The sequence below is a fragment of the Topomyia yanbarensis genome, chromosome 3 (genome assembly GCF_030247195.1).
Source record: "Topomyia yanbarensis strain Yona2022 chromosome 3, ASM3024719v1, whole genome shotgun sequence".
NCBI lineage: Eukaryota > Metazoa > Arthropoda > Insecta > Diptera > Culicidae > Topomyia > Topomyia yanbarensis.
In genome coordinates this window covers 56,606,096-56,620,849 of record NC_080672.1, presented here as the reverse complement: position 1 = coordinate 56,620,849, position 14,754 = coordinate 56,606,096, and the positions used below count along the sequence as shown (strand labels likewise).

The window sequence follows — 14,754 nt, the reverse complement described above, 5'->3', positions numbered from 1 at the left end:
AACAAATGTTTATTTAATGAGAGATCATTAGGGAATGACAGCGTTTACGGTACTGATACTGCAGGGATGCCAGTTGTGCGATTTTTAAACTGAACTATTACTAGGGATGCTACTAAATATTATACTTTGACAAGATTTAAAAAAATATTAAACGGATTGTCCGCTGATTTGCAAGGTCGTGAGTCATCGATGAATTGGCTTGGGCGATTGATTGATATTGATGATTTAAAAATCTATTTTCTCGTTTCTATGTTTCAATCATTTCCATTTCATTTCCTTCCAGCACATGATCAAGTACCGGTACCTACCGTTCACCCACAGTAAGCCCCGCTATCAGGCGGTCCCGACGGAAAAGTGACAATTAAAAGCACAAACTTTGCCATCTGCGTCATCCCTGTCCACATCGTCGTCGTTGTTGTCAGCTTCTTCTGCGTCCGCTGCTGCTGTCGGCTCGGCGGAGGTCTTTGGTGCCTCCACTTCGTCGTCCGCGTCAGCAACCGCCGTTCCCGCGACCGGTGCTGCAATACCCAGTGGATCGCTGATCTCGACTGTCTAGGAAGAAGAAGAAGAAGAAGCGAACGAAATGGAGTAGGTAGCAGAAGAAAAATAAACAAACAGCTTTCGAGATTTGGGTCTTGGAGCGCGCTTCAGCGCGATTTAGTCTGTAGTTTGAGTTATCGGATTTGTTTAGTTGGCTTAGTTTGTGCTGTTTTTAGTTTTTCTTCTGTTTTGCGAGGGAAGTTTGACGCAGAGTGATGAAATGTGTATCCTGCTGTAACAGCTCAAAGCAGGACACGAAATCGGCATTGATTTGTGCTTACGTCGATCAATTCTTTTTTTTATTTTTATCGGAAAATTATGTATTTCTCTACCAAATATGTTCGAACGTTTGGTTCCATCTCGAGGAGACAAGCGATGGATTGTAAAACTATGTTAGTAAATGTTATGAGAAAAAAGATAGTTTCCAACGGCTGTTTCTTTTTGTATATTAATTTCTCGTTTCGAAAATGTCACAAAGTTGGATCATTTTTGAACTTATTCAGTATAATAGTTATTATTTCCTTCTTTAGTTGATTAATGCTAGACCAACGTTGAATTAGTTTTAATCGTACCTTCATCGATTTTCTTGCGTTGCAAATTCCAACTCTAACGACAGAAATCAAAACGATTATCCGTACATGCCTGTATCCTTAAACAAAATAATCGGTGACTATCATCTCTTTTGTTTGTATACTGATTAGGCAGAACAATTTCAGTTTAAACCTAAAATAGTAGCTAATATTGAAAAAGGTGAAAATCCGTATTTTATGTAGGTTTAGTTATGTATTGAAAAATCGAAAAATGCAAGTTTGTTCGGCTTTTGAAACTATTATTATGAGACACACACACAATTTGCAAACAATATATTGGATGATGGAGAACAGGCGAACCAAGTGCAGTAAAGTAAAAGAGAACTATTGATGTCATTTAGAGTAAAGCATACAAAACATGGATTGAACCATCCTACAGGAAAAAAATATTATACACATGAGCAAATCGCGAAGACCCAGCATTGTAATAAGAAAAACTTGGATAACCAAATAAATATTGAAACTTATAATAGTGTCTTACTTATTAGAGTACCACCTTATACCTATCTTGGAAAGCGCTGTGTGGATGATCTGTCTGGATGAGTCAAGTGCTATACTGCCGCTAGAAGCATAATTGTCCCATGTGTATAGGGATTCCCATAGCACATGGGACAGTTATGCTTCTAGCGGCAGTATACCACCATCCTGCATTCTGACTACATGTCTTCCGCAGCCAACCAGTCAAGCTCAAGGTAATAACAGGAGCTCTATTCTCGCAGTCACGTCACTTGGTGACTAAAAGGAAATTTTCTTCCAGTCACTAGGTGTGTGACTGTGAGAATAGGGACCCAGAACAAACAACGGTCCCGGGAGATCTTTAGATGAGTTTGAAAAAGTTTCTTTTGCAAGTTCTATTCACAGAGAATAAAGAAAAAAAAACATGCACTCAAGCTTCCTTTTCAGCGAATACGATTTGGCGGTCCTTTCGCATGACTCCGTCCAAGTTTTGCACAGCCACCTTGGTCACTTTCCTCGCCGCTGAATGACAGTTTGCCTTGAACCGCATCTCGCTGACAGTATCTTTCGCGTCTTCTACAGGTTCCGCGAGACGAAGGTCCAATATTTTTTTCTAGTGACCGAAGCTCTGGCGTGTTGGGAGGGTGCAAGTCCTTGGGCACCACCTGATCGTTGTTCGCTTCGCGGTATACCTCTCCATTGCCATTTTTCGTAATGGAAATATTGTGAATCTTTTCTTAAATCCACATTGCGACTTTTCAGGCATGCGCCACCGGGCCGTGCGTTGAGTTACGCGCCCGTCTGGTTTGCATCAGTGCGAGTGAGAAAAAGTTTTGACGTTATTTCCATCAAAATATAAAATCGTAATGCATTTTGCGTTGCGTGCAATGTATTTTGCGTTGCGTGTAAGACGTCAAAACCCTACAAAAAACAGCCCTACATTCAACAAAACATTGAACAAAGTGGATCAGCGTAGGACGATTGTTAAACAATCTTTTCTGCGAGGGAGTGCAAAGTTGATGCAAAAATGGAAATTAAATGCATTTTTTATTTTGATGCAAATTTGTTATACATTCCTAGAATGATCTGCCCCTAGGTGTTATGTCTGTTAGTCTGTTGTGTACGGTCCGCTTTACCGACTGACGGAATTCAGCTCGGAATTCCGTTTGTTTTGCTAGCATTTTTCTTTTCTTTTCACTGGATGCAGCGTTGTGGCGCCGGGTAAATCTCGACAAACATGTCAAATAGTCAAATGTTTGCTTTCTCTTTCGATTATTACGGCGTCATCATAAAACTTTTCAATATTGTTTCAGGATATATCGAAAAACTCTGATTTCGACCAGATTATTCTGCCAAGAGTTGAGTTGCAACATTTTTGCAGAACGGATGCGGTTTTTGTGACTGCACTGTTACCATAGAAAAGAAAACAAAAAAATAATAAAGAAAGCTTTTCTCGCTATCGCATGAAGCGCTTAAAACGATTGTTATTTGATTCATTCCGAACACTGAAAACAGATGAAACACGAATGGTGTAATGCTGTAAGTGGTAATGATAATCATATGTGCCATCGTTTACTGTAAGTCGTGATTCGCTGGTTGGACACTTTTTAACTGGACCGATTTTTAGTTGGACCTCCGCTAGTTGGACCATTGTCCAACGAAGAAGCATCTGAATGTCAAAATCTGATGTCAAATTTACTTTGACAATCAATCTGACAATTATTAGAGATGTGAATAGATGCAACTACACTACTAACGTCTACTTTGGAGAGTTTTTGACATCTGTCAGTCGGTCCAACTAACGAATCAAATTCGTTAGTTGGACATAGGTGTGGCCCAACCAGCGAATTACGACTGTATTCGAGTACAAGCGACTCATTTGGCGTTGTGCTTATCATCTGAAAATCATAAACCTGTTCATTCCAATACAGATATGAAGTCATCCGATTTTGAGCTCATTCCTTTTTCGGATGATAGCCATTCGAAATCGTCAACATCGAGTGTTTATAAACTATAGTTAGTTCGTATGACAAATCATATGATATATTGCAACAATTTTTGTTCAGTGTAGTGTACTGATAAGTTTTTGTGATAGCCCTATCAAAAAAAATGCTGACGAACATCGTCAGGCGATTTAAAAAGTTTGACGTTTGACTCAACTCGCCTGTGCTAATTCCCCCTACACAGAGAATAATATTCCAGTAAACAATACAAAAAAACTATGTTCATATTTACTATAGCTCAAAATGTTCAAAATAATGGAAAATATATTCAACTTAACCAGTTTATGGCAAAATATACTATGCGTTTTTAAACATTCTAATGGTGGCAATGACTATTTTCTATAGTTCAGTTAACTATGATTTTAGGTATTGAAATACTATAGTTGCGGTAACATTTACTATATATGTTGGTGTTATTTCACCATTTACTTCTGTTCAATTCTGAATTTACTATGTATATAGTCAACTCAAACGTCATGTACCGACAAATTTCAGCTGACCACGTTTCCGTTGAAATTTACAACAAATATAGTAAATTTCAATACCAAGGAAGATTGACATGCACCATTATGATGCAATTAAAGTGTTTGTTTGTTTGAGAAAATTAACTCGTGTTTGTGCAAAGAATAAGTCCGATCCGGATAATATCGTAGGTGAGTGTCTAAAATATGTTTTAAGATAAATACCTTTTGTACTTGATTCCAAATTCCTTCACAGAAAAAGACACCAATCCACAATTGCAGGATTGGATTTAAGCCCGTTGTTTTACGCTATTAACGTCTGTAAGTACAGAAAACTAATTAAAACTAAAGGACTAGATGTAGATTATTTTCATTAGAAAATTCTTTTGACTATGTGTAAATAAACTTTTTTCTATGCAATCCAGCCTTTTCATTATGTAGTTTTCATAATATGAATCCAGTATCTTGAACTTCCTTTACTGACAAAAATGTCGACAAAGGAACCCAGTAGGTTCAGCCGGAATAGGGTTGCCACCCCTCCGGGTTTGACCCGGAGACTCCGGTTTTCGGGAGCGATCTTCGGGCCTCCGTGTTTCACACCAATTTCTCCGGGCATAGTGGGAAGAAGCATAATTTCAATTTTTATTCTTTACAAAATATTTAAAAAGTCTAAGTTAATTATTACTCTGGTTCAGATTTATTTTGCCCTACTAACCCTTTTTTTCAAGATGGTGAAGATAAGTTCACCAAATATTTCTGATATCTTTCACAAAGAAATGAAAATTAAAAACAAATCAAATTTACTACAAATAAAGGAAAGTAATATTTCGCTATATGCTACAAATGAAATGGTGCATCCCACTAAGTCACTCAAAATGGCAACCCTAGATGTAGCGGAGTTTGAGATTTAGAAGGGTTAAGTATAGTTTATTCTCTAGTTGTTTAATAAGTTTCCGAGTACACAATCACTCGAAAAAGAAAATATCTTGTTTAGTTTTTGAGTTTTTTTTTAAAGCAGCCGGCTTGTTTTCTAAACAAAAGCAATTTGAACTCCAAACAGCCGGTCGTGGGAGTATTGCTCAGAAAAGCTAATCTTATCTGCGTAATTGAGTATTCAGACAGATTATAACTCTACGATATATTAATATATTATTGGCCTGGGATCTACCGGACGATATCGCGTTATATGGACGAATAGTTATGATAAAGTGAAATACGCGTATACTACCCATAATCGCATATTTGCCCCATTTTCTAAGGGATTTTCTATCTTTATGGGACTGATTTGCGATCATAGGCAGTATACGTGAGATGCTAACGACAATAGAAGAGAAATGCAAGGTATTGATAACCTAATGAACAGGGCATGTTAGCAATAACATAATTTAAAATTAGATACATAAATGCAAACGCGGCGCATTTTCAGTAGGACCAATTGTCGTCGAGGCCTGAGTTAGGAGACTCACCGTTTAACGACCTGGATAAATATTCTAGAGCGAATTAGTTAGAACGTAGGACTGTGAGTCAAGGGCCGTGACACTTCTAATAACTTATAAATTATTATACAATTATACTGTTTTTGTAGATTTATAGACGATTATAAAATTATAGTTTAGTTATAGTTTTATAGACAGCTTATATTTATACAACTTTCGAACTTGTTTTCGAACTTATTCTCAGTGTGCGGTGAATGTGTATGAGTTGTCACTTTTGTTGTTTACATTGTTGAAATCAAGTGCTTAACAAAAATTTAAAAATCGGCTTTGTTCGAGACCGCATTCAGATTATTGTAGCAACGATAACTTTCGGAATGGGAATCGACAAACCGGATGTTAGACTGATCATTCACTATGGTGCGTCGAAGGATTTAGAAAGTTATTAGAAAGCCGGTAGAGCTGTGAGTCCTATAGGACTCATGTAGACATGATCCAAAGAAAATTTAAAGTTTTTTGCCTTCTGCTGGTAGGAGTCGGGCGTTCCATCCAAATCTAAATCATGATATTTTGTCATCCACGCAAAATTCTTCGCCTATAAACGATCACGCGATCATTATTTCCATATGTATCAAGCCGTGTGTGTATGCATTCATTCGACGTCAAGCTATATCAACACCGGGCCGATATTATTGTAATTGAGCTACTTATTGATTTTTTCGTTCCGCGCACGGATGGTCCAGAGCAACCAATGACACAGCTAAGCTAGCAGAAATCGATTTTTAGCTTTTTGCCTTTCTCATATTTTACTAATTCACGAGTTACTATGTTGTAATTTAATTTAATTTTTGTGCTAGCTTAGCTATGTCATTGGTGTCATTAGAAAGGAGGTAGGAATGGCCCGATCGATGGTAAGTCGTGTTTTGAAACGGTACAACGAGCGTATGGAAGAAACAGAGTGACCAAAATGGATCTCCGTATAGTATGACGAATCAGAAGAGGATAGTTGGAGCTTTCAAGAGGAATCCATTTTTATGAGGAACGTTTCAAAAAAAACTGCGTTTTAGAGGATCCTCTACTCTCGAGGCCTGAAATTGAGCTATTTTTTTGGGGAATGAATTGCCAAGTATCTACTGAGAAGTTTTCGATTTTTAAATTTCAATGTTAAAGACCAAAAAAGCATGGGCGAACTTGAAATGTCATTGATTACATTGATGTTGAAATATCCAGTAAACGTACCGCTATGTTTTCACGAGTACGATTTGCAGTTTTTCTTTGTTCCATTTTAATAGTCTAATATGTCAAAAAATAACAAAAAAAATTTAAAATTGACAAATCGTCGCATAAATATTTCAATCTGTAAAAAAGTCAAAACAAACATTCCATATCAATTCAGTAAATACTTTTGTGAAAGCAGATTTCTGCTAGCTCCCTTTCCTCACTGCTCGTCATAAGTTCGATGTCCCTGAGGGAGTTAGAAAGCAGATTTCTAAATTTGTTAAAAATAGATGTCTTTGCGGACAATTTGGTCGTACTGAAAGCGCATCACGATTTTTTTTCTTGTGATGCAATGTGATTCCGCACATCCTTTAAAATATAATTGCTTACATCGCTGAAACTAGTGTAGCTAACATGGTTCCTTCGGTTACATCGGGTGGTTACGAGAACATAATCGCGAGCAATCAAATCGATCTACAATTCTCTCAGGTGCCATTGAACGAGAATAGTAAGGGCAACAGTGTGGGATTTACCCTTATAGTTCTGCCATTTTTGCATGAACTGCGCAAAATTTAAAAATATTAAATTTAAAGAAATATTTTTGTTCAATTTGAAAATTTAAAAATGTTTGCATTTGCATTGATTCGACGAACAAAATGACGCGTGAACAGGGACGTAAAACATCAAAATAAAATGTTTTCGGTGTACTCACTTAGCGAACGCACCCCATCGGTCTTCGCAACCGCACGCAGTTCTGCCAACCGGCGAATGGCGCCGAACCAAAAACAAAACATCACCTTTTCATGAAGAAGTTGCGCACTCCGCGGGCTCTCGGTTTCGGTCGATTCGCTCGCCTGCTCTGGCGACTGCTGCCCGCGGTGATGGATGAACGATGAACGCAGCAAGATTGAGCCAGCAAGCAAAGTTCGCGTATGTAGTGCAAATGTCGGTGCGCATTTTTCGCTCGCACAAGTACTTTTCCATCGGTGGAAAGCGGTTGAAAATAGTTGAAAACTGATCCCGGAGTGCATGGTTGTGGATTTCCCGTAAAGGATTCCCAGTTCGGTCGCGATTCGAGTGAGAAAATTGCGTTTGTTTGAAGGGGCATTTTTCGCAGGAAGGATCATCTTTTTCCCTGTGTGCTGCCGTCGCGCTGTTCATTTGTGTGTGCGAGAATGAACTCGCGTGGAAGAACAAAGAAGAACGAGACGGAAAATTGTACAAGGCGGAAAGAAGGTTGGCGTCTCTGTGTGTAGGTGCGCCAGTGTTGTGTTCGGTTGACCGTTTGTGAATGGGATAGTCGGAAATTACGCGGACGATCGACGATTTTTACGGTGAGTGTGTGTGTGAGATTGAGTAATTTCGAAGGTGTTCTTTTTTCTTTAACGGAGTCGCGATTGTCTTTTTTTTTTTGTTAATTTCGACTCTTCAAAATTTGTGACGGTGTTTTTGTTTTGCTCCCTGGCGGTGTTAGTATGGAAGGTTTTCAGTGCAAAGAATACCATTATATTGCGATTGTGAAACATGTGAACGGTTTTTGATACAGAAAAAGCAAGCGAGATAAATTTGCATATTAATTGGAAAGGAGTTTTCGGCTAGCTGCTGCATCAGTATTCCTGCTGGAACCAAGCGATGCGCCGTGGAGAATTATATTAGTATTGGTAAGACGTTCCTTTTTCCAATGAAGTTTTCATATTTTTAAAAGCAATAAATGATTAATAACTAAGTCTGCAGAATTTAAGTTCATGCATTTTCGGAAGTTCCAAAAGTAACCCATTCTGAACCTTTACATATAGCATACCGTTGCAGAATTTAAGAATGGATATAATAGGAGGAAAGAGACTACTTAGAAAGTAAACGAAAGAAAGACAGCAGAAAGATACGAGAAAGAAACTTTATACCAAATTAATCATTTCATGCAAAAGCAGCAGTTTGGCTTTGTGTCATTCGTTTGTTTTTGTTGTACTTTAGTGTTGCACAAACACAAACGTGCTCACGAAGCTGTCATTTGCATTTTGGGTTCATTTCACAGGCATATGTGTGCGTTAAATTTGCAGACAGCAGGCGTTACCGAGGGGTGCGTTGATGTCAACGTAAAATTGTTCACAAAAGTTTTAAATTTCTAGACAAGTTGCTGATTTCAATTATAAGTCTACGTAATTATTTCTAAGCACTAAGAACTTTGTGAATTGGTCTATGCTTATAAAAATATAAAAAATTTAACAAAAATTTCAAAGGAGGAACTGCCCGAATAGAAATGTACAGTAACAAAACCATAATTTTCACTGTGACAGTACAGTAATTTTACAATAAACACAATAGTGAGTTTTAGTGTTATGCTACAATACAAAAACAATAAACTTTAACGTTTTTACAGTAAATTACAATGTAAAATAGACTTTTACAGTAAAAAAGGGGGTGGTTATGTATCTTAACATTAAAAAAATCGATTTTTCTCCATTCATTTTTTTCTCGAGAACAGTAAAATTCAATGTGAATTTACCGTATCAGTTTTTTGCTTAACAGTAAAATTTATTGTTACATGAAATTTTTTTGTAAATCTGCTGTGAAAACTTTACATCGAACAATGTTGAAACAGTAATAACTATAATATTTATTGTTTTATGATTGTTTGTAGGGTAAATGCTATTGTAAAATTCTATCCGGGTGAAATTTCCAAAATCAACGTATCTCGGCACTTAACATATACAGCTTCAGTCAACATAATTTGAAAGTATGTATTATCTAGAACAATTGAGTACCGCCAGGTAAAGTACCGAATCAAGACTCAACACTTCAACGTTTAAAGCGTTTAATGTTCTTGTTAAAAAAGAAGCATTAGATTATCGTATTGCTTCGATATTTTTTAACTACCTATTCAATCCAATGTCCAAAACCTACATGAAAGGGTTTTCTCCCTCCAGGTATTTCGAAGAGGTCCCAGAGTGTATTAGGTTCAAGTTTCTCATCAAGCGTCAATCATTGCAATTTTAATCAAAGTTCAACCGTTTAACCGTTAATACACACGCTTTAATCTGGCCAAATACACCGACGTGGTGGCACGTATAAATTAATAAACGCCGTCTCCAGAGCAAACATAAAAACGTCCGTTCGCAAGCGATCATGACAACCAACGCATACTCTAAGATTGAAAATAAAACTTTTATTTTGATTACTATTCTTCATTAGCTTGAAAGGAAAACTTATTTTGATTATTATTCTTGATTATATTAAAAGTTTTCCTTTCAACCTGATTGTAGGCGTTGGTTGTTTTTTGCTAAAAGCGGAACACTCTTACTTTTACCAATGTTTTTTCTGTGTGTGATTCTGACGGGGAGCCTTTCCGAGACCTAGAATAGCTCTATGTAGGCAATCAACGAAATTTTTCGGAAAAAGGACATCAAATTAATTCTTCATTAAAATAGTGGTGGTCCTAAAAGTACCGTTTATGGTCGCTTTAGCGAATAATGCAATGGATTTAATCCTCGTTGGATGCTGCTGATTTCTGCTCTCCATTTCCGAATTTAACTGGTCACACCAGGGAGCAATTTGTTCAGTTCTGCGTCATTTCGAATTGGAGATTACGAGGGATGAGTTTTGCTATCACGGGCATCGTGTACTGCCAGCTACAATAGTTCGTCGGCGAGATATTCCATTACGGCTACCAGGCAGTCGGGTTCTCTGGCACCGTCACGCTCGGCGTAGTGACCCTTTCTCAGCAAACGATGGATTCGTTTGACAGAGCATGCTCGTGTAACCAGCACGAGTGTAACACACGTATGATACAGCACTCGCATATGACCCCCGATTTTGTACTTTGTTCAGTTTACATTCAAAGCCAAAGGGGCCAGCCATCGAACAAAAATACTTTACTTTCATTGTCAAAAAGGTAGAACTTCGAACGAAAATCAGTCTGTCAATTGTTTTCACAAAATCCATAAAATCGAGTAAAATTTCGACCAAAAATTTTGAAGCAGGGCTCCTTATTGATACGATAGAAATATTCTACTTCAAAAATCGTTAAGGAAAATCAACATAGGGACCATAAATGACGTAGCATTTTTTGAGTGATTTTTAACAAGGTACGTTCAACCTGTTTACTGAGCAGGTAGGAACATTCAGACGACCCAAAACCAATTTTGCGTTAACATTAAAGCAGTAGCACGTAAACTATTTTTTATGAAAGTAATTTTCTCCGAACCTTGACGTTCGATAATTTGATCTGAACGATAAATCAACCTAGCGTCTCCAGCAGTGCTTTCCTATGACCGGTTCAACCAAAAACATGCACGCATCCCGTACTCTCACCGCATGCTCTAGAGGGAGCAGTTGCATGAGCGACGGCTGGAATAGCAGCGTGAGTGTCCTGGGCGAGGTTCTTTCTATTCTCTTTTGCTCCGGTTCAAATCAAATATTGAATCAGCGTGCATTGCTGCGATGTACATATGGGCGTTGGAGCTGTGTGCAAAACGAGAGCGCTTTATAAATTTCGAACATCTTGCGCCGTACGTTCATAGCTATTGGTCGAACGCTTTTTTTCTTGGGTAGCCTAAGAAGATGTCTCTGCCCCTAGGACATACTAGTTACAAGCGCGTATGCATTTGGTTGGTTCAACTATAAGAATGAACCGTCAACTTTTGCGTCAAAAAATCGCTTGATCTTTGCATTCACATGCTAAAAATATATTTACTGAATGTGTAAAACAGACAAACTCAAATCAGGGGTTGTTCTAATCATGAACGCGTAGATGTTAAATGCTTGTTTGCTACGATAATTTGTGAGGAAAATACAACATTCAAATTTCTATCAAATTTGAAGGAATTAAGGTATTTTCTTAAACCGGTTGACAAATGTTTCAATCTATCTTAAACAGAAGGACGAATAATTCTCGGTGTACAGAAAATAAGATTCTACATTGCACGTTAATTCAAATCATATAACGATATATAAGTTTTAATCTCTTTATCCCTCCGGATGTCGCGCAAACGGCTCACTGAACGAGCAGCCGCAGCTGCTCTAAGACGATTTCGCTAGATTTTCAGAGCAGCGTGCACTTAGTGCACTAGCGGCACTGTCGGAAGGTTATACATGGTTGTATTGCTTATGTTTCTGACAAGAAATCTTTTTCAATTCTAATTAAGGGCAACCTTCTCGGATATGTTTTACATTTTTTGTTCTTTTTCACTGGTGGGATTTGACAACGAATTTGTTTTGGTCAGTTCCAGCGAAATTTTCTGTCAAAGAACATTTTTCATTGGTCCTATTGGTTAGATGTTGGATGAAATCGACGACGAAAGAATCAGCTGAACAGAAACTTCTCATAGAGACGATTGTGACGTTTTAAGGGTCTTGGTGGTATATTGAACAGGTTGACGGTGGAACCACGCGTCGCCTCTGATAAAGTGAGTCTCTGCCGCTTTAGAACATAGACGACATCCATTACGGTGACGGTTTTGCGCCGCTTGGCGTGTTCAGTGTAGGTCACGGTATCTCGGATGACAATTTCCAGGAACACCATCAGCACTTTTCGCAGATCAAAACGTAGATGTGTTTTACACCACCGCGGTGAGCCAGACGCCGAATAGCGGGCATGGTGATTCTCTGGATGTTATCACGAAGAACATTGCGATGCCGCTTAGTACCTACGATAGGATCCGCCACCTGGCTTCTTTTTTCACCTCCTATTAAATTTTGCTACCCTCTATTGAAATTGACGCAATGATGCCAAAATATTAGTTTTGTTTCGGTTATGCTTAAAACTTAATTTGTTCAGATTAAAATTCTCTATAGGAACCAATTTCACGTTTCTGGAAAAAATCTAAGTGAGCTGGTCGGACCGCATATGGCACGCTTATGAAAAATTAGATGCGCGAGGTTGATAAAACTTTCCCTACGCCTTGCAATGCTGTATTTCTGCTGAGTGCCAATCAATTGAACTTATTTTTCAGTTATCACTGTAAATATCCGTTATAAATATGAAATGACCGACACCATAGTTTTCAATATCACAGCCGTACGTTTGCCACCCTCCTGCTTTGACCCGGAGACTCCGGTTTTCAGGAGCGATCTCCGGACCTCCGGGTTTTACATCAATTTCTCCGGGTTTGCTGGGAAGAAGCATAATTTCCAATTTTTTTGAAATTAATTGATTCTTTGGTTCAGATTTATTTTGCCTGACTAACCCTTCGTTTCAAGGCGGCGAAGATGACTTCAATAAATATTGCTGATCTCGTTCGCAAAATAATGAAAATGAAAAACAAATCAAATATACTACAAATTCATGAAAGTAATATTTCGCTATATGCTACGATTAAAATTTTGCATCCCACTAAGTCGCTCAAAATTGTGTAACAAGTTATTTTGTTGCATGTTTACCAAATCACTTCACTGTTGGTGGTGCGTATCTGCAGCTGCCCTAAGGTATGGCAGGTTTGTTCTAATTTAACTGGCTAGGTCAACATGAAACGATTTTTTCCGGTGTTGTTGCTACTCCTGCAGCGATCCTTAACTGCTGGCAAAAGAAGTGAGTTTCGCCCCTTTGTTGGGACCTCTGGTGATGAATAACCGACACCACTTACCACGTGATGCCGCTGACCCGCATCCTTTGCATTGCTTTTTTGTTAGTTGTGGAGAAGAGCAATGCTCGTTCGACTTATCCTACACAGCAAGAGTAGCTGGAGCTTTTGTATTCTTGGCACTTAGCTGGGAAAACGAGATACTACACCTAATTAAACCGACAAAACCGTTCTCAAACATGAAAAATTTATAGCTTTATTTTAACGCCGTGGAAGAGTAGCGCACGTATTGATTTGATATTATTGATGCAGTTGAAAATTGGAAAATTCACAACGAAACGTCCATCCAATTTACTCGGTACTGGAACAAAAACAAATTTTACACGAAGATCATAATCTTTTCATACTTACCCTACACAATCTGTTACTCGGTTTGTTTTTGAAAAGAGAAATTTCCGCGCACAGAACTGAACCCACGATAACCGCGCTACCGAATCTCTCGGGAACCTGTAGAACTTGAGTTTTAAATGTTTTATTTGGTCCGCAAAATAAATCCTTGGACTTCATAATTACAGATAGACGTTATAGAATGAAAGCAAAATCCGGAGAAAACAAAAAAACAGCACAATATCTGACAACACTTCCAAGCAGCCTTTTAGTACATTTAGCTTCCAAACCGAACGTCTGCTAATGTCACGTTCGTCCAATCACGAGCTGGTTCAGGATTGATTCAAAAACAGGGGACAAAGCTGGCGGATCCTATCCTAGCTAAGTACCGGTAACGCATACATGACACCGCTTATTGTACCGTCTGGACAATACAGTCAACATGTTGCTCGTTTGGCAAGTGATACAAAACTTTCGCATTTTCCTCGCTGTTTTCGAAAGATTTTCTGAAAATCTTTTTGTGCTTTATTTGTAGTATTCGCACTTATTCCGAAATTTAATACAAAATACCTGCACATATTTTCGATCAGACAGTGCAAAAATGTTGCGATGTCGTTCAGTAGAATGGAAGTTCCCTCCCCTAGGTTGACCGTATTGCAAACATCTTCAAGCATATTTCAGCGTCAGTTTTAAAGAAGCCCTGGCAGACAACTGCTTTAAGATGGTTATTGCATTACGCCTCGATAGTGGTGCATTGAGGAGACCGAGAGGGCTTATGGGCCGTTTTTTATGTTTTGTGTTTTTTCATACTCTGCACCACTGTCTATCTGCGTCTGAGTATTTGTGACATATGGGTCAGGGAATGGATGCAGAACTGCCTTATATGATGGCATAGTGGGTAATCCTTGGGATTCGTTGGTCACTTTTTACCGGTGTTCAATTCGTGCATTCGATTCGATTCATTCGGATAGGATACATGGAGGTACGATTAATTTACCGACGCACGTCAATCATCCATTCCCGGCCTGCATAGCATGAGAAAGTTCTAACGGAATGCCATTGTCGTTAATGGTAAATATATATCACTTTCTGGCATTTAGACGATTCCAAGTATTTTTATTGCATGGTACATGTGTGTTGTTCAATTAATA

At 38.3% G+C, this 14,754-nt stretch overlaps 2 protein-coding genes across 5 annotated transcripts in view; both read left to right on the top strand.

Annotated features, from left to right (window-relative positions):
• LOC131689679 (protein RER1) overlaps positions 1 to 1,600 on the top strand; it is a 291,551-nt gene extending 289,951 nt beyond the window's left edge. For both annotated transcript variants that reach the window (XM_058974931.1, XM_058974930.1), the window contains exon 5: positions 284 to 1,600. In XM_058974931.1, coding sequence (XP_058830914.1) covers positions 284 to 358 — 75 coding nt within the window. In that variant the 3' untranslated portion in view covers positions 359 to 1,600. The remainder of the gene's footprint in view (positions 1 to 283) is intronic.
• Positions 1,601 to 7,567: 5,967 nt separating this feature from the next.
• Positions 7,568 to 14,754, top strand: part of LOC131693690 (polycomb protein Asx) — a 62,106-nt gene continuing 54,919 nt past the window's right edge. Inside the window, exons 1-2 of one of the 3 annotated variants that reach the window (XM_058981736.1) lie at positions 7,569 to 8,035; positions 8,176 to 8,362. The gene's annotated coding sequence lies outside the window, so the exon portion shown is untranslated. Of the gene's footprint in view, positions 8,363 to 14,754 lie in introns of all 3 variants that reach the window. The other 2 variants (XM_058981737.1, XM_058981735.1) reach the window with 2 other exon arrangements.